The sequence below is a fragment of the Colossoma macropomum genome, unplaced genomic scaffold, assembly GCF_904425465.1.
Source record: "Colossoma macropomum unplaced genomic scaffold, Colossoma_macropomum, whole genome shotgun sequence".
Taxonomy (NCBI): domain Eukaryota; kingdom Metazoa; phylum Chordata; class Actinopteri; order Characiformes; family Serrasalmidae; genus Colossoma; species Colossoma macropomum.
In genome coordinates this window covers 18,971,696-18,995,253 of record NW_023494788.1, presented here as the reverse complement: position 1 = coordinate 18,995,253, position 23,558 = coordinate 18,971,696, and the positions used below count along the sequence as shown (strand labels likewise).

The 23,558-nt window shown below is 38.8% G+C and overlaps 1 protein-coding gene across 5 annotated transcripts; it reads left to right on the top strand.

Moving 5' to 3' along the window:
• The first annotated feature begins 1,901 nt into the window (after positions 1 to 1,901).
• On the top strand, positions 1,902 to 22,840 carry si:ch211-235e9.8 (uncharacterized protein LOC100002196 homolog). 5 transcript variants are annotated; one of them, XM_036568743.1, is made up of 8 exons: positions 1,902 to 2,051; positions 6,691 to 6,791; positions 6,872 to 6,977; positions 8,325 to 8,342; positions 13,622 to 13,984; positions 17,389 to 18,548; positions 18,961 to 19,010; positions 20,583 to 22,840. In XM_036568743.1, the coding sequence occupies exons 1-7, from the start codon at positions 1,973 to 1,975 to the stop codon at positions 18,994 to 18,996; spliced, it is 1,863 nt and encodes a 620-aa protein (XP_036424636.1). In that variant the 5' UTR covers positions 1,902 to 1,972; the 3' UTR covers positions 18,997 to 19,010; positions 20,583 to 22,840. The 5 variants fall into 5 exon arrangements, with proteins under 5 accessions (XP_036424636.1, XP_036424635.1, XP_036424638.1 ...); XM_036568742.1 differs by having other exon boundaries at positions 18,961 to 19,019; XM_036568745.1 differs by having other exon boundaries at positions 17,389 to 18,555.
• The last annotated feature ends 718 nt before the right edge of the window (positions 22,841 to 23,558 follow it).

Below are 23,558 nucleotides of genomic sequence, written 5' to 3'. Positions count from 1 at the left end.
TGAGGTATTTAGTGTTAGTCATAGTAACAGTACTACAAATATCAGTAGCAGCCATACCCTTTATATAATTTCCACCTCTTGAGTCTTTTAATTTGAATGGTCCACTTCTGCTGTTCATTGGCCAGCATAGGTAACTTGATCACTTTTAGATTGATGTACATAATAGTAATATAGATAATACTTAGAATAATAGTAAGATTATTATTATTATTATTATTATCATTATTATCATTATTATATTGGTTAATATTAGAATTTACTTTTATTTAATAGTGGGCTTTATGTTTGTAGCATTAGTTATTGCAGTACTATTGCTCTTCACAAACGTTACACATCTTGAACCTTTTATTGCTATAATTACTAGCCAAGTGCAAGCATAGATACAGTGGGGTCCAAAAATGTAAAACTACATTGAAAATCTGAGAATGCTTTAATTTAAACCTGGAAATAAAGAACAGAATGTTTTAGAATCTTGAAAAAAATAAAACAAAGAAAAGTTATGTAAAATTAAGAAAAACATTCAAGATTCTGCACTATTTCTAATTCAGATTTGAGTGGATGTGTGACTCTGATCATGTTCAGTTCTTTGCAGAAAAAGGTCAGTTTTTTCAGTTATCATTTTTTTACTGAAGCTCGCGTTTGGACGACTAGTGGATCTGATCTATTCTTCAAGGATTTTGTCACTATTTGTGGTCAGAGTCTGTGCCAGCTGAAGTGCACACTAAAGCAAAAGGAGAACAAACACTAAATACTATCATAAGCAGCCTTTTCTTTATTCTGGTTTTCACTCACTGTTATGAGTGAAAAGACTGTTATGCTAATATCATTTGTAATAAAAAAGCATTTTCACTAAAGTGGTCTCAGACTTTTGGACCCCTCTGTATATATTATACATATATATATATATAGTAACCTACTTGACTGTATATGATTACAAGTAGTAGTACCAGTAGAGCTGGACAGTGTGACAATATTTATCGTTATCATGATAAATTACATCACAATATGCTTTTCTGAGCATATTTTGGAAATCATCAATCCTTAAAAATCACCTACCAACTGCATGTTTGTTTAAAAAGAAAGCATAATTAGTCCTGTTTAATTAGATGTGCAGCACAGTGTGTGAAACGTTAAATACAAATAACTGAATTCATAGTTTTTAATAGTATTTTTAATTTTTTGTTGTGACTTATTATAAAATAAAAGGAAGACAAACATTAAAAACAAATCTAAATAGTACTTATAATGCTTTACTATACACAGATCAGGCATAACATTATGACCTATATAAAACTCCAGCAGCACTGCTGCGTCTGATCCACTCGTACCAGCACAACACACACAAACACACCACCACCACGTCAGTGTTACTGCAGTGCTGAGAATGATCCACCACCCAAAAGGTACCTGCTCTGTGAGGGTCCATGGGGGTCCTGACCACTGAAGAACAGGGTAAAGGGGGCTAACAAAGTATGCAGAGAAACAGATGGACTACAGTCTGTAATTGTAGAACTACAAAGTGCTCCTATATAGTAAGTGGAGCTGATAAAATGGACAATGAGCTTAGAAATAAGGAGGTGGTCATAATGTTATGCCTGATTGGTGTATAAAGCAATACTAATTTATGATATTACTTGTTTTGTTTGCTGATAATGTCAATTGTAATGAAAAAAAATGTATTAATTCAGAAAGAAGGCAAAACAGAAGCATTTTCACCAGCAGTCTCAGATATTTGGACCCCACTGTAACGTTATATATATCATAGTGACCTAGGTTACATGACTATCTATGATGACAAGTAGTAGTAGTAATAATGCCCTTTAAATCAGCTTCTGTCGGGGCTTTTATTTTGAAAGGTCCGTTTTCGTGGTGTAAATCTGCTGCTGAATCCTCACGCCCCCTTGGTGTCTCTCTCTGGGTTCAGTGTCTCTCCGAGCCGCCGTGCTTCACAACCCGGGCTGAGTGAGTGAGGATGTTCGCAGTCAGAGCGGCGTGGCGGCGCTGTGCGGTCCGGCAGGCCCTCACGCTCCGGTCCAGCCTGAATGGAGCCGGTGAGAAACGGGGTTCATTCGTGTTTTAGAACCGGGTTAGTCTGTTACGGTTAGAGTCAGAGCCGGGCCGACAGCAGCCTCGTCAACAGCAGGGCCTGGAGCTGCGGCAGACACTCAGTCAGCGCTTCAGTCAAATGAAAATAAAAGTTATTTAGTAAGATTCACCCGAAAATGAGGAGAAATGTTCATTGTGTGCAGTTTATAGTGTTATAGTTCAGTTGTGAGGGCACAGTGAAGGTCAGGTCAGCTGTTTTCTGCTCATGCATCACATTTTTTTCGGTGTAATCAGACACATTGAACTGACTGTGTGGTTATGCAGCCAAAAAGTACACAATGTACAGACCGAGCACATGGGCCTGAACCCCACACTGTTATTACTGTCATTTCATGATAGCACCATCATATGACTACTGTCATATTATTGTCTCTTTATTTTGAATTTATTTTTTATAAACTTTAAGACTTTTTTAGCCTTTTTTTTTTGTTAAATTGTTCAGTTGCAGTATAAAGCTACCAACTCCCCCACCAGCTCGGTTATAAAACATGAAATTGCGCAACGGAGGGCGGGATAAGCGTGACTGATTTGTTTGGATGGTTTTCTTGTGTTCTTTAATAATGATTGTAGGACTTTTAATGTGTGACCTTCATTGGACTGCAGAGGGGGAGGGCGAGGAAAATGGTTCCTCCGTGATTCACGTGCTGCTGAACGTGAATGTGCACGTGGGGGGGGTGTATACACAAAGAGTGTACAACCCCCCCTCAAGGGTTCTTTAGTAAAGGGAATGGTTCTGTTCAGAACCATTTCATGTCTCATGGTGAAATGGTTCTTCAGACTGATAGCACCAAGAGGGTTCTGCTGTTGTTACAAGCTTGACATAGTAACAACAGCAGAACTCCTTTAGAACCATATGCAACACATTCTCCATCAATCTTGATGAGTCGTTTAAGTCTGAAATGGCTCCATATAGAACTCTAAATAGAACCATTCTTTTACTTAAGAGCCTTTTTACTGAAGAACCATCTTTTTTAAGAATGTAGGTTGAGTGTCAAGCAGAACGGGTCAATATTCTTTGCTCGAAATCCTTTAAATCATTTACAGAAAAGGCCTACCGTGCTCTTCAGCTGCTCCCTTTCATTTTCAGAAGACATTGCAGCAAACATGAGAGAACGGGCTGGGCTGCGTTCTTTGTATTCGCAGGATTGGTTATGGATTAAAACCTGACTGAGGAGGAATTCGGTGGATTCTTTTAACCAGTTTTAACAATGACATGAAAAGCCGTGCAGTATTTTACACAAACGTTCTGCATCAGCATCCAGAAAACCACAACCACGATGTGTCAGTTATCCTACATTCATGTTGACACAGAGATAAGAGCCATAAACCTAAACTGGACTATAGACATACAGCCTATACGTCTGTTCCTGTATGCAAAGGAAATCTGTTTCAGTATATTTGTAAAAGTTTGTGTCAAGTTTGTAGTACATTTCCATTTATGTTTGACACATATGTATTAAACATGGATCCATTTATTTCATCTACTTATATGCATATATTTAATATACTGGCATTTATTTAAATCATAAAATATTGTTAATATGAACAAATATATGTGTATATATTTTTCTTCCATGTTGGTTTGTATTTATCAGTAAAACGTCCGGCTCCCACTAGTAGGAGCTCATAGCTTTTCACTGTTTCTTTGAGTGGGACAGTTTTTGCCAGTTTATCAGTTGTAGCGCTTCAGCTTTGGCTACAAAAACATTTTGATTGGGAAAAATTAATGTCTTGCTACTGTGAAGTGAATTGGAACATCTGGGAATTCAGTTCTTGCATGTAAGAATGTAGGAGCTAATTTTTTTTTACCAGCAGACATCGTTTTAGACGTGTAATAATTAGAATTTCATCTTTAAAAAGTTTGATTTTTGCTTATGAAAACTGAATTAGCGCGTTAAATGTAATTCATAGTAGTAAAATTGGTTCCTTTCAATTAAATGATTTGAGAAAACTGAAATCATACATGCTTAAATATCATTTCTACTAGTAAAGTAGCTGCTACTGTTTAATCTACTGACATTTTTACTTGTTCACGTTGAATTCTGCATATCAAAAATTGTGGATTAAAAACTGAAACGGCTTTTCATACCATCTTCCCTAAGAAGGCTGTACTGGTGTAATCTACTGACACAGCATCTCTAATGCACGCACTCTCCTTCTCTTTGTGTACCCTTTGACTCCTGAGACAGATTAACAGATTAGCTGGTATAAATAACACTCTTGTGTCTAGAGCCTTTTTTCTGTAGAAGGGCATGAGTGACGGGATTAAGAGGGAGAATATGAGAAGTTTTTCCTCCTAGAAATACAGTATAGTCCAGGCCCTCTGTTATTTCCTGGGCTGTCAGATGTTTTGAGAGAGTTTGTCCGCAGCCCTGGCCGCACTCCCAACTCCATTATTTTGGTAATTACAAGTCCGATAAGGACACTGCAGGTCTGCGCGTGCAGAGCGGAAACTGACACGAGTCCAAGTGGCTTTGTAGTAAACAAAAAGTTTGGCCCCAGCGTTTTGGCACTGATGTAATTAGGATAAGCAAAGGGAAAGGTGGAAAAAAAGAAAATGTCAGTCTAGGTCATTTATCCCTTAGGATTGAACTGGTTTATCCTGCTGTTGCTTTAAGACAGATATATGCAGATTAAATCTGTTCTGATTGGCTGCCCTGTCCTCATTATAAACAACCATTATAATTTCTGTGAGATTGAATGCGACTAAACTGCTGTAGGCTAACATTTAGGCTAATTTAACAGTGTTTAAATACCACACACTTAAAAATGATGGTTCTTCAAGGGTTCTTTAGTGAAGAAAATGATTCTATGTAGAACAATGAAGACTCAAAGAGCCCTTTGCATGATTAAAGGATTCCTCAGATTGATAGAGAATGTGTTTTAGGTGGCTCTGTACAGAACCTTTTTGAAAAGGGTTCTCTATAGCACCAAAACAGTTTTTCTATTGTAACAAGCCTGACATTGTAACGATAGAAGAACCTTTTTTGCTGCTGTAGAGAACCCTTTCCATATACAAGGGATCCTTATAGAGCCATACAGCACATTCTCCATCAATCTGAGGAATCCTTTCCTGATGCAAAGAACCCTTTAATCATGGAAAGGGTTCTTTGAGTGTTCATGGTTCTATGTAGAACAGTTTTTTTTACTAAATAACTCTTGAAGAATCTTTTTAAGTGTGTACATTAAACTCTTATTTCAAAAATAGACAGTAATATTTTGGTTTTGTTTATATGGGCCCTTTATTTCAGTTCAGAAAAGAGCAAAGTCTATATAAAGTTTGAGTTTTACATTTAACTATAAAGATATGCAAGGTTTTAATTACATGGTGCTTTTTGGTTGAAAGCTGCATAGATAGTGGTGCCCTAAATGAGGGCAGAGAAATGTTTGCACATTTCTGAACTTCAGACTTGGTAATTTGTCTTCAAAACACCTAAAAGCAGCCAAAACCTTTAGATAAAGTTTTATACCCGAGTGGTATTTTGAGTCTGTGATTTGCAGATGAACTTTGATTAAAGGCTTAGCTTGTTTCTGACCGGCATATTTATGGACAGCTAAAGCTGTTCCCTGCAGTGCAAGTGCACAGTGATCCTGCTGCTCAGGACGCAGCTCAGCACCTTCTCATGAAAGCCCTGTCTGCAGAGCAGCAGGCTGGTGTTGACCCTTAAGGTCAATCCCTCTGCCAATCACATTAAAAACGTCCTGGGTCAAGAACACCGAGAATGACACACCACAATAGCCCACTCTTAAGCAGGGCTGCCCAGAGTGTGACCCCTGGGAAAAATATAATTTGCACAATTTTCCACCATCAATGTAGTCGTTCGGCTGAGACACATTTGGTGTCCAAATTTTGCTTCTTTAGAACTGGAGCATCGAGGCTAACATTGCTACCAAACACTACAAGTGAATAGTCACCCAAATAGCCCAATAATTTCTGTAAAAATACATGACCAAAAGTGCTTAAACTGCATCCATGTCTTCATCAGTGTCGCACAGACTTGTTGATGTGGTGTAGGAGACTTTAGACAACAGAGTCTGTGTTCGCAAACCACCTCAGGGTCAGGGGGCTGATCTAGAATCAGTATTTGTGACAGTAACAGCCATAAATACGTAGGATTCTAATCTGACATTAGTCCTATATTAGTGAATACCAGCCCTGGTGTTGTATGAAATAGCTGCTCACTGTGTAAAATTATGTAAACTTTTAGAGTTCACAGTAAGTCATACTGGGCTCCAAACCACATCAGCAAGCCTGTGTGACGGTTTGAGCAGTTTGAGAAGATTTTGGCTATTTGGGTGACTATTGTGTTCTAGTGTATGTTAGCAGCATTAGCCTTGTAGCTTCAGTTCTACACTAAAGAAGAAAAATTCGGACCCCAAATATGTCTTGGTGATCGACTACATCTGGGATAAGTGGACTAATTTGTAGATTAGATTTTTTACCGAACCATTCCTTTAAAAGAAAACATGAGAATAAGCAGAGCTGTGGCTACATAAAGCTGGGATCAAGAAGGAACGATTTACACTGTTCAAAAACAGAATACCTTCCTGTTATCTTAGTGTCCTGCATTCTTTTCTTTACAGTTGCTCCTCGGAGGCTGATGTCGTCGGTTCCTGGCGGCACAGGCGAAAATATTGTCTATGTAGTTCTGTGCGGTGGAGCTTTCGCTGGTGCCATGGCATATGTGAGTTATGCTCATCATTTTTTGGTTATATTACTTTCATCAAAAACGATAATTTATTTGATTGTTTCATTTTTTTTAAGGCCTATAAAACAGTGGCATCAGACAGCACCCGCTTTTCTGACCGGGTTACAGAGATCCAGGCACGGCCCAAGGATGACTGGAAGCCCAAACCTTGGCCACCCAAGAGTAAGTCCACCTTACTCTTCCTTTGAGGCTTCATTAGTCAGTCCCACATTGAGAAGGTTGGGGGACATTAGCAATTCTTCAAGGAATTCTGTCTGACCTCTTGCTGCATAATATAGAGGTCACAAAACTGGTCAGCTTACTCATCAGTTACCATGTTGACGGACACTTGAGTGCTGGCTGAGGAGGGGAGTAGGTGAAAGGTCACATTCTCTCTCCAGCAATGAGTGTATTTTTAGCCCAGTATCCATGACACTCAGGTTAAAAATGGTGGGTGAGTTTGTAAAAGCTTCTCATCAGGCTAAGTATAGCCATCAATCAAACACTTTATTCCTGCCCAGTAGAAATGGACCGTACCATTTTTAACAAATATTTTCTCATACTGATGTAACATTAGACCATTTTAAAATGTTTATTTTTGTGGTGCTAAGCAAAAGTCTAAAATAGAATACTACAATATTAATACAGTGTGATATTGCTTTTTGATTTGAAGTATATGCATGATATAACTCTAATAAAATGCTGTTTTGTGCACTTGGTATCCAAGTATCCAGGACCTAGCAGTTAAATGCTATATAGGAAATTTACTGGGTGCTACAGACTGCTTTAAAGAACCTTTAAAAACACAAAGATACATAAATAGTAGGTTTAGTGTCTGGAATTCTGGTTACTGTCTTGTTAATCCTTACAATACTGTGTCAGGTTCCCTGTGGTGTCACATTACGAAAATAAAACAGAGCAAAGCCGTGGCAGGTTTGTAAGACCTTACTTTAGCATAAAGTAGCAGTTCTTAGGACGCCACAGTTCATTAACTTTACTAATGCAAATTAAATGTGATCTGATACTATGATACTGTGATATATTTAGAAAATACTGTGGTGCTGAATTTTATCAGTACCGCCCACCACTAAGTTCTTGTGTAACACTTGTACTCATATTAATGTTGGGCTACCTGTGGCTACTGTAATCATGTGGTCTACTTTACCTTGCTTTATATTATGCTGCACTACAAGCAATTTCTTGATAATTTCTAGATTTATTACAGAATTGAATCAAATTTTTTATTTTTTTTCTTTAATGTCTTATTAGCACACTTCTATACCCTGCTTCATTCCTTTTTTTAAACATGTATTATATTAGAAAACAACTCTAATGCTTCTGGTTCTCAGCCAAACAGCCGAATAGCACTAAATGCTTTATGATATAAACGTGGACATCTACATTTGATATAAATCAGTGGTCATTTAAAAGGAAGCCATTAAGCAGCGTCAGTGTTATTTCAGTAAGAAATGTAGGTGTTTTTTGAGGCCTTTTTGTATTGCGTAGCTAACATTGTCTTTTGTATTTTAGGCGAGGACGGTGGCAAGGGTGAGTATCCAGGTGGTTTTATTCCATTTTTTTTATAAGCATGGCCCTAATTTTCACAATCACAGTGTAAACCATCAGAACAGGAGCATGAGTCTGTTTTTCTCTTGTCTGTGATGAAATATTTTCTTCTGCTCTGCTCTGAAACTTTACTAACATTTTCTGTCTCTGCACTCACTGAACTACACTGCTAATGAACCGCCCTAAAAACTGCATATCCCAGTTGCGTAAACACTTGTGTCTGAATATTGTCGACGTTTGAACTTTTAGTCACAGCTTTGAGAAATTTTCCATTTTGCCATCTAATTTTAGACATCATTATAGAAAGAAACTCCACCTAAATTGTCTTTTATTAATCACGCCCACTCTCAGAAAGTGAAGGAGCCCATTGCATGGTGGCTCCTCCCACTCAGTTAGATCTATTGGCTGATCACTGCAGAACACTGCACATCATGTTGTATTATTAGATCACATGGTTACCCTGTTCTGATTAATGTTATTTTTCTTTACATCAGTTTAATAATGACATTGGCAATTCAGAACATAATGCTGGCTTGTCATGATAGAAAGAGCTTGAACTGCATCAGCTGGCCAGCTGAGAATGACACTGATGGTCTTTCAAGAACGCTTCGTTCTAATAAGTTAGTTATTGGTAAAGCAGTGCCATAAAATGTCCTGGAAGACAACAGAACTGTTTAGTGTTAGATTTAATATAATGTAATGGTTTAATATAATGTAAGATTTCTGGAACATTTTCAGTCACGTAGCCCTTTAAAAATACAATTTTTAATCAGTGTTTGTTTGGTTTTTACCTTCATATCAAAGCTATACGTAAAGAGAAGAAACTCCACTGACCCACCGCTTCACCCTTACTGTACTGCTTCATGTCCATGCGGTATTGTAAGATAAAAAGCATAGCAAATATGCTTTAGGTATACAAGTAAATGAAGTGCTTAAAGGGAAACTACACCAGTTTTTAAATATTTCTGCATAATTGCATTGTTAAGATGTAAACCGAGTCTTTCAGGGTGCTTTGATGTGAAATGCTTTTGTTCTAGACAAGCTTACAGAGTCAGAATGGTTCATAGTGGTGGGGATACGATCACAAAAGTTATTAGATTTTTGTGCTGCATCACAAAAAGTTATTATGTAAAATGTTTAGATATATGCTGCCTGATGTCTGACATTGTTTTATGATATTTTTGGCCTAAAGTGTATATTTTTTTTACACTTTACCAAAGGGGCAGGGTTTTCTTAGGCAAGATAAAGCTCCAAAAAAGCCTGTTTATTAAGACTTTTCACTGCTGTAAAAAATTTTACATTTCTGTACAATTAACTATTTCCCATCAAATTACTCTGAATAAATACACCTCAAACATTGAATTATGCAGAAATGTAGAAAAATCAGTCAATTTGATCAGAAGTGGTTACGTTACAGTTTAAAAGGACTCAGAATGCCCTGGATTTTGAGTCCACAGTATTTTCTCAAAAGAATCCAGCTTTATGGTCTAAATTACTGTGACTATTTTACCAACCATTTAGACAATGGCATTTATTTTGCTGCACAAGCCAACATATGTATATAGATAGTTTTCTTTATTAAATTGGGTTAAAGCTGTAAAGTTGTGAGATTGCTTTGAATATGATAAGCTGCATGATTTTTTGCTGGTGCTCTGTGTTTGTGAGTTTAAAATAGACACCCTGATTGATGTCTTGCCCTTCCTGTCTGTTGTTTAACCTGAATCGTATTGGTCAGAGCTCCTGTTAATCAGAACAGGGCTCCACCCTCCTTCACTCCTATTGGCTCTTCACCTAAATGACCTATGTGTACTTGTCTTATCTTGTTCTCCCAGTATCCTCACTCACACTCCCACCCATATTCCCACAAACATTCCTGCCCACATTCCCACCCCATTACCCACTGGTTAGCCTCAGTTTTCAGGAGATGTGTCTAAATTGGCATTTAAGCCCAGTTGTTCAATACAAGTCAGATTGATTTTAATGGGATATTTTGCACAGCTATGCTAACATAAAATTGCAGTGTTTTTGGATCTTTTTGCTGAAATTGACGTTTATAGCATTTAGCAGATGCTGTTGTCCAGAGTCCACTTACAAAAGTGCTTTTAAAATTAACATTAGCAAATAATTAGAGATGCTGTAATGCTCCATGTGTTGTGCATCATAGCATGTGGAATTGTGCTAATACTAATTAGGTGAACCTTCAGAAGCACAGTTATTACTTTGTGTATTATTAATTAACGCCAAATTCGCTAAACCTCAAAAGAGAGTTAGTATTAAATGTTAAAGCTAACCCAAAAAGAACTGATCTGATATTTCTTTCCTTCCTTTTCTAACTCTGTCTTTGTTCTGACTCTTTCCAGAGTTTTAACTAACTGGGTCAATCGAGACTTGGCGCCCATAGTCTTCAGTCAGGACTCTTTGGATGTCTCTCTTCCTTCTGCACAGTACTGCTAATAACACTGAGTCCTGCTCTCTGTATTCTTTCCCCCAAAAGCACTTTACTCTTCTTTCACTGTTGCTCGTCTTCGAAATTCATGCCTCATAATTTAATGTTTAAATGTCTCTGCTTTTAAATATGTGGGAAGCCGTGTAAGAGTTATGTTTCCCTCTTGGCTTCATTAAATGTGCACAACAAAAGCTCCTTTGGTTCTGTCTCTGTGGTATTGGACTTTACAGAGCTATTGGTACTGGTGGCTTTAAGCAGATGGTAAGGCTCAACCATCTTACTGTCTCCTTCCCTCTTCCCACTCCCCTCAACCACTTTTACCTTTTGTTCTCCTTTCCTACTTGTTCTGCCTTATGGATTTGGTGTGTTTCTCTAGTTCCTCTCTTCCCTACCACTTTATTCTTGCTTTTTGCATGCTGTCTGCTGTAATAGGTTTTTGGTTTGATTGATTTGCCAGTTGGTACAGTAGTATGCAAAAGTTTGAGCACCCCTGGTCTAATTACATGTTTTGTTGATTTTCTGTAAATTAGTTATGATGCCCTCTACAGTGAACAGACTTACATTTGGCAAATTGTAGTGCACAATTAAATTTTTTTTGTTCTATTTCTTTGTGAGTTTAACACGTTGAGGGGAAAAAATAAAACATGAAATTAGGGCTGGGCAATAAAACGATAACGATAATTATTGTGATTGTATTGTGAATTATTGTGAACTTTCCTCAACAGAAATATAAGAAACGTTCAATAAATGTTCAATATAACAGACCATTCTTACACTTCTGCGTTCTAGCGACAGCCCTGGTGGCATTTTCTACTGCAAGGAAAGCGGCACTACTGTTGTCGCCACAAGAGGGCACACTTCCAAGTTTTTCGACATGATTAGAAAGGGAGGGGGCGACGAGTAAAATGAGTCACCAAGTATACTTTAGCAACGTCTGAAATGTGGAGTTATATATTCCCTGTTTGAGTGGAGCGATCAGTAATCGGTAATCCAAGTGTGAGTGATGAGATAATTGGCGTAACTGTACTGGCTTAGAGTGAACTCACCTCTTTCCTCACATCCTAGCAATCTTTAGCAGCGTTAAATCACGTCTGCTTCTCGCAACTACAGCACTGTTACAGCGCTCACTCATATTTTAGTATTAGTGCATTCCCAAGCAACAAAAGTGAAAGAGCGCTGCACTGATTTAAACGAAAGTAAATTGCAGATGCTGTGTGTGTGGCAGTGGAGAGTGAGAGAACTTGAAGCAGTGCTCTGTCACTCGCACAGCATGGCCGAATTGATGTTACTGTAGATCAAAAAAGCACCGTTTTCAGTTTAAACGTACCAAAAAGGAGGACTCTGTTTGTCTAGTGTGAGAGATTCACACTGCGTTTAATGCTTTTACGCAGCGAGCATCAGATATATTGTGGTTCTTCCATCCCTCAAACTACTATGATGGAATAGAGAAATCCAGATGTTTGCTGGCTGGTGTTTGAATACTGTGATATGCTCTGACATGGATGTGGTAGGAGTGATAAGAATAAGGCAGTGTGATCCATCTTTCGACATACCGCTATTGTTTGCTGTTCATATTAGGTTGACGTTGTTGAGAAACTGTGCAGTTTAGCACTTGTGACCGGATAGCCTAGCACTCGTCGTTAGTAAGCTAAAATAATCTGTTTTCTTTCTTAAATTATAAATATTACAAAAAAAAAGCACTTTTCCAGCTGATAAAAACAGCTCACCAGAAACTTTCTCCCACTCTCCCATGACAAATTTGTGAAATGTTCCACTGTTTGGCGAGTTTTTGTCAAGTTCCAACCTTAAAGGATAGTTAAAACGGCAATTAATCACTTGGGAACAAAAATAAGTCTTCAAACTTGAAAGAAATAATGATTTGACATTTATTGCAATATCGTATATCGCATATATTATAAAGTGATAACATTTTTGACTGTATCGCCCAGCCCTACATGAAATGTAAAGTGTGCCATAACTTTTGCACAGGTCACATTTTATGTTTTCTCCCATATGTTAAGTTCTGCAAATAAACAGTAATTATGCATTTAAATGTGTAGAAGTGTGTCCTCTGTGGAGGATATTTTAACATGTAATGTAAATGAGTGAGTATCACTGAGGGTTTGTGCAGTTCATAGTAAATCTTCAAAGTTCGTATCATTTGTATTTAGGTATTGCATACATAAGTAGTAACTTCAAAGTAAATCTGAGGATGTTAATACTTAATGCTACAGATAAGATACATTACTGTGCAAAAGTCTGCGATTATTTTCTATAAAGCTCCAGCCTTAGCACAGCAATGGCCTACCAACACTTTAGCAACCACTTGTGATGGCATACCAACGGTCTAGCAACCCCTTTGCAACCACCTGGGGAAACCATAGCAATGGCCTAGCAACATCTTGGCCACCCCAAAGGATTTTAATTAATGGCCTAGCATCACCTTAGCAACCACCTGGGGTACCATAGCAACAGCCAGCTATACCTTAACAACCACCTGGAAAACCAGAGCAACAGTCTACCAGCCTACCTTGGCAACCATCTAACAACCACAAAACAATGCCCCAATTAAAAAATGATTAAACAGTTTATCATTCAGCCCTTCTAGATATTAGATAATGATTGGGTTGCTGCTAGGAGAGAGTTGGAAATAGTTAAATGAACTCATGTATACAGAAAGTCACTACCTTTTGTAAACAATCGTGTTGTTTCTTAACATAATTTTAAGTGCCTAGGGCTTTTGCACAGTACTGTCTGCACATTGAATTATTTAATTTTTTTGGTCTAACTTTGCCTTTTCTGTTTCTGCATGCAGAAGAAGACGCTGAGGAGGCAGAGGAAGCAGTTGAGGCTGCAGCAGAGGTAGAGGCTGTAGCAGAGGCTAATGGAGAGGAGGCGGGACCTGTGGAGCTGGCTGCAGAGGTTAACGGAGAGGAGGCGGCCCCTGTGGAGACCGTGGTAGAGACGGTCGCGGAGACAGTCGCCGAGACGGCGGAGGTGGTTGCCGAGGTGGCCGTGGTTGTCGCGGAAGCAGCGGAAGAGGTGGCGGCTGTGGCTGAGGAGGTGGAGCAGGTGGCAGAGAAGGTGGAGGCCGCAGCGGAGGCACTGGAAGCTCCCGTGGTTGCTGCCGAGGAACCAGCTGCCGCTGCCCCAGAGGAGCCTGCAGCCGAGAGCAACGGTACGCCACCAGCCTCACAGGAGGAGGCAACGACAGAGGCTGCCAATGCAGAGGCCTGATCGGCCTTAGGGTACATGCGCACTTAAAACCAAAAAAGCCCGAACGCACACATACATTCTCGCCCATATGTACTACATGGCAAAAACCTGGTCAAAAAGAGAGGCCATTTAGCACACTGGCATATCTCCCACTCATAAAGTGGTAACATAGATACACTACCATTATAGAACAACAGACCCACATTGTAAAACTAGATGCAACAGGCACTTTCCTAACTCTCAGCTTTCCATAGGTTACTATAGCGTTTCTCGTGTCTTTGGTTTTGGCAGTTATTTATTTGTGCGGGAGAGACATCTGCTGAATGGTAAAGGGTGTTTAAAAGGGAATCACACCTTTTCTTTTAAGTCATTCAGAGTGATTTGATGTGAAATGCTTCCATTCTAGAGAAACATGCCGATTCAGAATTGTTCACAGTGGTGGTGATGGGAACCAGACGTCTGAAGCGTTTAATGCCTTAAAAAGCTCAAAGAAAGTTGTATCATGAATGGGTTCCGAATGTGTTGCCTTATGCACGAGACATTGTTTTGTTAAATTGTTTTGAGAGAATAAAGATTCTGATTCTGTTCCTGAGATTTTGGCCAAAGCTTATTTTTCAAAAGCTGTTCACATTGGAGGGGTACATGTAGGGCATTGTAAAGCAAAATAGTAGAAAACATAGTTTTTTGCAGATGTACTTCTATTTTACTATTATCAACGTTGCACCTAAAATTTCAGACACATGTAGGTGTCATGGTGGTTTTGGATAGTAAATAAAATGGCTGTATTTGCATTGTAAACATTATAACCCCTGGTTCCTATCACCACCACTGTGAAGGAATTGGAATAATTTCACATGACTTTTAATGACTGAATTATGCAGAAATTTAGAAAAAAATTGGTGGAATTCCCCTTTAAATGGAGTAGTATTATAAGATTGTATCCTCTCATGCTGTATACCTCTGCAATGGTGAATACTGGTCATTTTTAGTTCTAATTAGTTAATAATGTGTATATTTCTGTTGACAGTTCTGGAATTTACTGGAGATGTTTGAAACCTTTTTCAGAATTAATAACTCAATAGTTATGTATTTCCTGCTTGGATATAATTCCCTTGTTAACAGGGACAGAAGCTACACTTGGAGACAATACTTGCAGTTAAGGAAGTAATGAAAATGACCTGCTTAATTTCAGGAGACTTAGAAAACACTGTGAAGATGCTGCTTTATTAATGAAACGTTACCAAAAATCCCACCCAGCAAGCCCTTTTCCTCCTCATCTTCCTCATCTACTCTTCTTTTGACCTTTTCTCTCGCACACATTTACTTCTATGCACCTCTTACTCAACCTCACTGTTTACAATCTGAGCCAGCCTGTAACTGCTAACCTTTAGCCTTACCTCCTCTAAAATGCATGCAAAAATATGTGCATACAGTTCTGTTTGAAATTATGTTGTTGTATTAGAATATTTGGTAATGCTTTGTCTAAATTTCATAAAGGCCTTTGCGCTTTTCTGCCAGATATCACTGGTACACGCCAGCTTAATAAGAAGCTTTGTGCCCTAAATCTAACTTTTGGTCTTTTGCTTTTATGAGCCAGCTCTATTTGAGACTGCCAGCTGTGTGTCTGTGATGGTGTGATTTTTCTTTATTATCATCTTTTTTCTTTTTTTTTTTAATATGTAGAGCCTAAAGTATTCTTCTGTATAACCGAAAGGGAACTCGTACTACTAACAAGAAACAAAAGTATTTGTGTGGTCATTCCAATTGCTTCTTTAACTGACCTAAGTAGTCATGTGATCAAAGTGTGGTCAAGGGAATTCAAGCCATTAATAAAAGTCTTTAACTCAAAATATGTTTTGTGTTTAATTTGTCTCTTAATTTGGTCTGTTTTTGCCAAACACGACATCCTAGAAATTTCAACCTCAGAGTTTTGTAGGAAACCACACTTCCTGCGTATAGATTCACATTCATTATGAAGGATACAAGATAGCTTATAAATGTGACTCTGCCACTCTAGCACAGAAAGAGCATCACAGATCCTTTTTCCCCCAGTGGTGTGTGCATTTTTTTAGTGATATTTGGCAGTAAGGCCTGATATGTTGACGCTATATTATGTGTGGTGGACCTACCAAGACCTGATTTGCATGCTTTTTGTCTCACTTCCTGAAGGAGAATTGGCTCTAATGAATTAGTCCTTTCATTAGACACAAGCTTTTACAAAGAGAATGCATGCACATGCACAGAAGCACAGACACCTTTGACTTTTTCCTTCTGCTGTATCCTTCCTCCATTGTATGCCTCATTAACGTTGTTGGGCTGAGGTTTGAAAACGTGTGAAGGGTCTATTTAAGATGCAAATAGCGTGTCCAGTTGTGATCAACTCCCTGTTGATCACATTTTGGTAACAGTAACCTCAAAAACTACTCTTGGCTATTGTACTTTTAATATTTATTAAAGAAAAGTTTGCAGATTAGTACAGTTAGCAGTAATACCAGTAATAATGCTGTCCAAATAAAACCATTTCACACACATTTTCTAAGCCGCTTTATCCTTCTGGGGGAGCTGGAGCCTATGCCAGCGGTCATTGGGAGGAAGGCAGGAAACACCCTGGATAGGCCGCCAGTCCATCCTAATAAAACCGTGAATCTCCCAAATAGTAAATTTACAGGAGAGGACAAGAACCTTCTTAACTTTTATTAATCTAAGTTAATGTAGAGATTTTACTCCAAATAATTTTGGAGCATTTCTGATGTGTGCCAATTATTTTTTTCCAGAGAGTGGCAATATGGAAAATGTCCATCTTTCTGATATGCTTCATTTAGATAAGATTTTATTATTTTGGTTAACTTTGTCATTCGGAAGAGGGACAGTCTTTTAATAAAATAAGGCTGAAATTAAGCTGTCGACAAAGAAAAGATAACTTTTCAGTGAAGAGTTCGAAGGATCTCAGAATTACAGGAGGTATCTGATTGTGTGCTTCTTACCATAAATATGGTGTTAAGTCTCTTCACCAGGTTAGAATTTTAAGAGTATTGTGACCAAATAATCCTCAAATTCCAATGTGTTTTTTTTTTATTTGTTTCATTTAATAATGGAGTGGAACTAGACTTTAGTCTACTGCAGTGGTCAGCAATCCTGGTCCTGGAGATCTATCCGAGTCTAGTTCCAGCCACAACCTGCCTCACCTGCCCCAGCTTATTAACTTCTCTAAAAGTATTTGATTGGTTGCATCAGATGCTGATTGGAACCAAACTGTGCAGGAAAGTAGATCTCCAGGAGGAGGTTTAGTTGCCACTGATGTACTGGATACATGAGTTCCTGCTGTCTGGATAAATTATGGTTTGGCTCGTCGGTTTTGTCTTTCAGTGGCCCAAGAGAATGTAGAAATAGCTGCTGCTTCTGTGGTGGAGAAGCCATTGGTGGTTCCTGTAGAGGAGGAAATTCTGGTGATAGAAGCTATAGCACCACTTGAGGCTGAGCCAGAAAAGCTAGCAGAGGGTCCAGCTGCACCAGTAGTTGAGGAGGCATCAACTCCCCCAACCACAGAGGCAACTCCAGTCGATCCTCCAATAGTAGAGGTACCAGTTGTCCCAACAACAGAGGAAGCACCTGTTGCTGCAGTAACTGAAGAGGTATCAGTTACCCCTACAACAGAGGAAGCTACAGTTGCCACAACACTAGAGGAAGTAAATGTTGCCCCAGTTGCTGATGAGGCACTGATTACCCCAGATACAGTGGAAGCACTTGTTGCCCCAGCAGTAGAAGAAGCACCAGTTACCCCAACGTCAGAGGAATCCCCTGTTCCTCCAGAAGTAGAAGAGGCACCAGTTATCCCAATAGCAGAGGAGGTTCCTTTTGCCCCAGTTCCTGAAGAGGCACCAGTTACCCCAATAGCAGAGGAGGTTCCTGTTGCCCCAGTTCCTGAAGAGGCACCAGTTACCCCAATAACAGAGGAGGTTTCTGTTGCCGTAGTTGCTGAAGAGGCACCAGTTGCCCCTGTAGCAGAGGAGGTTCCTGTTGTCCCAGCTGCTGAAGAGGCACCAGATGTCCCAATAGCAGAGGAGGTTCCTGTTGCCGTAGTTGCTGAAGAGGCACCAGTTACCCCAACAACAGAACTAGCAGCAGTTGCTGAGGTAGCTGTTGTTCCAGAAGTTGTCCCAGTCATACTAGAAGGTGAGGCCGTGGCCATCACAGAGCAAGTAGCAGAAAGTTCAGAGGGAGTTGCAGAAAGTCCTGTTGTGGAAGCTCCAGAAGAAGTACCAGCAAGTCCAGCTGTGGAGGTAGCGACAAGTGAAATTGAGCCAGCAGTGGAAAGTCAGGTGATTGCAGAGGCAACCACTGCAGTTGAGACAGTGGCATCCCCAGCTGATGTGGAAGACCCAGCCCCAGAATCTAAGCGTGAATACATAGTAGTTGTCTTGGAGGGAGCCCCCAAAACAGAAAAGAAACCTAAGGTTCTTGGTGTATCCCCCTTAACTGGCAGGATCATTCCAGCCCCTGATAATGATGAGGAGCCAACAGGACAGGTAACAGGTAATCTGTAATCTGGGACTAATCGTTAAAGTCCCAAAGTCAATATTCTAACTCCCTCTGAAATAACATTACCTTATATGATGCAACATAGGTGTTTGGCTAAATAAACAGTTTATGCACATTATTATTGTAAGAAGCCATGTTGTATGAATAGACAGTAACTCGTCTGTCATCCCAGCCACTGTTGAAAGGCATTTCCCAGCATATAAAGCACATAGTTGTGACTTCCGATTGTCATGATACTTTCCATACCTGTTGTACTCTGAAATACGATAACTAGTCAATGTTTTAATTATGATACACACAAATTAGATTTAGCTGTCCAAGGGTGGATAGTGGCTAAATATAATTGAAGGAAAAAAACAAACATATTTGTGATTTTATTTTCTTCTCTCTCACTTAAAGGGCAAGCGCCGCCTGCTTAAGATCCAGATGTCCTGACTTGAGCCAAAAGGGTCAGTAAGGTAAAACCTGCTGATCCTTTTTACTTTCACTTTTATCTAGTAGTTGTGTTTATATATATATATATATATATATATATATATATATATATATATATATATATATATATATATATACATACACACACACACACTATATTGCCAAAAGTATTCACTCACCCATCCAAATCATTAAATTCAGGTGTTCCAATCACTTCCATGGCCACAGGTGTATAAACTCTTAATGCTTCAGCAGACCAAGAGATTTTGGACAATTTCATGCTCCCAACTTTGTGGGAACAGTTTGGGGAGTTTGGCCCCTTCCTGTTCCAACATGACTGCGCACCAGTGCACAAAGCAAGGTCCATAAAGACATGGATGAGCGAGTTTGGTATAGAAGAACTTGACTGGCCTGCACAGAGTCCTGACCTCAACCTGATAGGTTGGGATGAATTAGAGCGGAGACTGCGAGCCAGGCCTTCTCGTCCAACATCGGTATCTGACCTCACAAATGCGCTTCTGAAAGAATGGTCAAACATACCCATAAACACACTCCTAAACCTTGTGGAAAGCCTTCCCAGAAGAGTTGAAGCTGTTATAGCTGCAAAGGGTGGGCCGACATCATATTAAACCCTATGGATTAAGAATGGGATGTCACTCAAGTTCATATGCATCTTCTGGAAAGGCGTTACACTACATGTTGGAACTTTGCTGTGAGGCTTTGATTGCAACCCATCTCAAAGGTACTGGATGAAGCTCCATCACACCAGAGAATTCAGTTCCGCTGCTCCACAGCTCAATGCTGGGGGGTTTAATACCCCTCTAGATGCCACTTCGCATTGGACATAGTGACCTTAGGATCATGTGCAGCCACTTCAGAGTGCTTTTCTATGGAAATTATACAAGCTGTGTTTTTACAGCTGAGCACCGGGGTCAGCAATTGGTACACCTTAAGGTAGCTGAATTCATTCGTTAGAAGGGGTGTCTGGATACTTTTGGACATAGTGTATTTACAGTGCAATCTGGTGTCTTTGAGAGACTTTTTTTTATATTTGGTACACTCAATTTGACAATTAATTCAGAGTTAACTGGAAAACATTATGCTTAAGCTTTTAACAGGAGTCATTCATGGCAGTCATTTGTTAGATGTGAAATAGTTAATTGTAGAGAAACTTACAGACTCAGATTTCTTTACAGTGGTGGTGATACAAATCAGGGGTTGTAAGGCAGGAATAGCCTTTTTATTTACTGAAATAATCCAAAATCATTTTATGTGTGATGCTGATAATGGTAAAACAGTGGTTAAAAGGTTTTCTTTTGGTATTGTTTTGCCTTACGATGGCCTGCATGCACCTCCACCATGAATGTATATACTTTTTAGGCGAATCTCAAACTATCGTATGTAAAAACTTTCTGGTTCCTGTCACCACCACTGAACAATTCTGACTCGATAAGTTCCTCTAGAAAGGAGCATTTCACATCAAACCACACTGAATTTAATTTAGTCATGCAGAGAGTTCCTTTTTAAGACCCATGAACTATAGTTTAACACAACTCCTCAACTGTCTCATTCTCTCTCATTCACAGTCAGAAGTCCCGTGTTAGTTAACCTGTTCCCTGATGAAGAATAAGGGATGTGCCTTCCCCCCAACTGTCTATCTCCTATCTGTCACTTTGATCTCACCTTCGCTTTGGACTGTTGGATTCATCGGCAGTGATAGAGCCCTGGCTGTAACTCCTAAACGATGCTGGTTTATCACACTATTCAGATTATCTGAAATCTTATCTATTTACGTTTAACTTTTTCAGGCATTACTGGAACTTGTTTACTTCATTTGAACATACACTGCTTAACAGTCTTCGATAACTCTGTGGAATACACTTTTATCTATTGATATTTATTCTTTTATTCACTTGACAGACACAGATGGTTGAACTGTCTAACTCCTGGATAATTTTTGGGATATCTGGGTATCTTGATATTTACAATGTGAAAATTGTGAAGGATCAGGTTATATTTTACCCTGTTTAGTTAGAGGTTCTGTCATTTCCTAACCACTACATCATGGATAAAGCTGGTAAAGGAATAGTTTACCCTACCTCACTCTAGTTGGCCATATTTTCTCATTGCCGTGATATCAGCTGCTATGTCATCAGGCCAAAGACACCCACAGTTTCCAAAATTAAAAGGGGACCTCCACTAATTTTCAGTAGTTGAGATGTAAACAAAGTCATTAGAGTGAAACAGCTAATTGTAGAGAACTTGCGGACTCAGATATCTTTACAGTGGTGGTGATAGGAAACAGGGGTCAAGATTTCCACATTACAAATATAGCCATTTCACACAATTTCTAAACCACTTATCCTTCTGGGTTGCAGGGGGAGCCGGAGCCTATCCCAGCAATCATTGGGCAGAAGGCTAGCCATTCCAACTATCCAAAACCACTTGAAAACTCTCCTGAGTTTTTATATGCAATACATTTTCTTTGGGACTGTTTTGCCTTCAATTTCCTTATCATAACTCTCCACCATTAATTTTTGAAAAATATGTTTTAGGCCAAAACCTCTCAAAACTATCATAAAACAGTGTCTCAGGCATCATGCAGCAAATTCCAAACCATTTCTTGTATTAATTTTATGTGAGAAAAGCTTTTAGAGGCAATAAACACTTCAAACGTCTGGTTCCTATCACCACCACTGTGAGCAATTCTGACTCTAGTTTCTCTAGAACTAAGCATTTGGTATCAAACCATTCTGAATGACCATTTTGTCCGATTCTTAATCGTTTAATTATGCAGAAGTTCTGAAATATTGGTGGAATTCCCCTTTGAAGTACTGCCATGTTTACATGCAAGTCAGAGAGCTTTCCAGCCCAGCTCTTGGCTGTTCCTTTCTCAGGCACCTTTTGAAATGAAATTCACTATTTTTTTAGTCTTCAGCCAAAAATGTATAGATATCATTTCAGGAGCCGTTTTTACACTGTGACATAACCATATTAAAACACTCCATTATTGGCGTATATGAGAAACACTGGCCAGTTTCTACACCTTTCTACCTCACCTTAACTCTAGCTGCTGATCCTTCACAGTATTTCTCCTGGAAAAAGAGAAAAAAAAGTCTTCTTCTTTTCACACTTTGTGATAACCAGCAATGGGATAGGTTAACTGTGAAAGGTTGAAGATGAGAGCTGCACTTTTACTATTAACCTATTCATTATTCACTACATTTTCATAACCAGCGAAGTTTCTTCCATTTCGTATTTTCATGTCCAGCTGAGCTTGTATCGGCAAATGTGAATCCCAAATGTTTTACACTTCATCGAGGACCAGAACTCAGTATTCCTTTACCTTTTTTACACATCCATTCTGTTACTAGAGGTCGCTGACCTTAGGTCAGTCTGTTGATTGTCCATTTACATGGGGCAACCACTTTTAGAAGAAGCTTATTACACTTCAGCTGCGCAGTATTATCCTAGTAATGGTAACAGTAAGAGTAAAGCTTGTGTCCAGTTATTGTTTCAGAGGCTTGTAGTCGAGGTTTTGCTTGCCTAAGTCAACTAAAGCTTTCTGAGCCTTCGCAATTAAAGAATTGTTTCAGTTCTTGCGTGTGGGTCATCTAGTATGTAGAGAATAATTCAGTTTTTTTTTTTTCAAATTCGTTCGAAGAAGGGGCTCTGAATGTAGACTTGAATAATGTAGTGTGGGTTTATTCAGTGTGTCTGTCTTTGAAACTTTCCTGTTATGGTTTGACGGATGTGTAGAGTTCTGTGCTATCCTGAGCCTAGCCATTGCTTGAGAATGTAGGCAGAGTATTGTGTGATTTAAATAAAAAGGGAGTCAAAATTGTGTTGGTGTCCAGTATATTTTTGTGTGTGTGGGTGTGTGTCTTTTACTAGCAGTGGTGGGTATTCACTAGTTACCATTAAAAAAATGATGGATTTTGTACTTGCATGACTATTTTCAAACGCAAATACTTTTATTTCTAACTCAAGTATATTTGCAAAGAAAGGAATCAACTACGTTTTAACATTTATAGTTTTATTTTAGACCAAAAGGATCTCAAAAAGAGTACATGCAAAAGTTTGAACACACCCAGTCAAACGTTTTGTTAATATTCTAAGTGAAAATACATGAGCACATCCTCTAAAGAGAACACTTACATATGGCATTTTTTGTTAAATGTAGTACAAAATATCTATTTATTTATTGAGTTTAACACATTGGAGAAAAAAATGAGGCAAGATTTACTGTAACTTTTGCACAGTCCACATTTTATAGTTATTTTTACCCAAAATGTTAAATTCAGCAAATAAACAGTAATTGTGCCTTAAAATGCCCCTTATATGTGTGTATATATATATATATATATATATATATATATATATATATATATATATATATATATATATATATATATATATATATGTACACACTGTGGTGCTGAGAATGATCCACCACCCAAATAATACCTGTTCTGTGAGGGTCCATGGGGGTCCTGACCACTGAAGAACAGGGTAAAAGGGGCTAACAAAGTATGCAGAGAAACAGATGGACTACTACATCT

Bases quoted from the DNA above. Each gene is read 5' to 3' on its own strand.
- si:ch211-235e9.8 (XM_036568743.1), top strand. From the start codon at position 1,973: ATGTTCGCAGTCAGAGCGGCGTGGCGGCGCTGTGCGGTCCGGCAGGCC. The intron at 6,792-6,871 runs GTGAGTTATGCT...ATTTTTTTTAAG, and splicing joins TCGCTGGTGCCATGGCATAT to GCCTATAAAACAGTGGCATC. The intron at 18,549-18,960 runs GTAACAGGTAAT...TCTCACTTAAAG, and splicing joins ATGAGGAGCCAACAGGACAG to GGCAAGCGCCGCCTGCTTAA.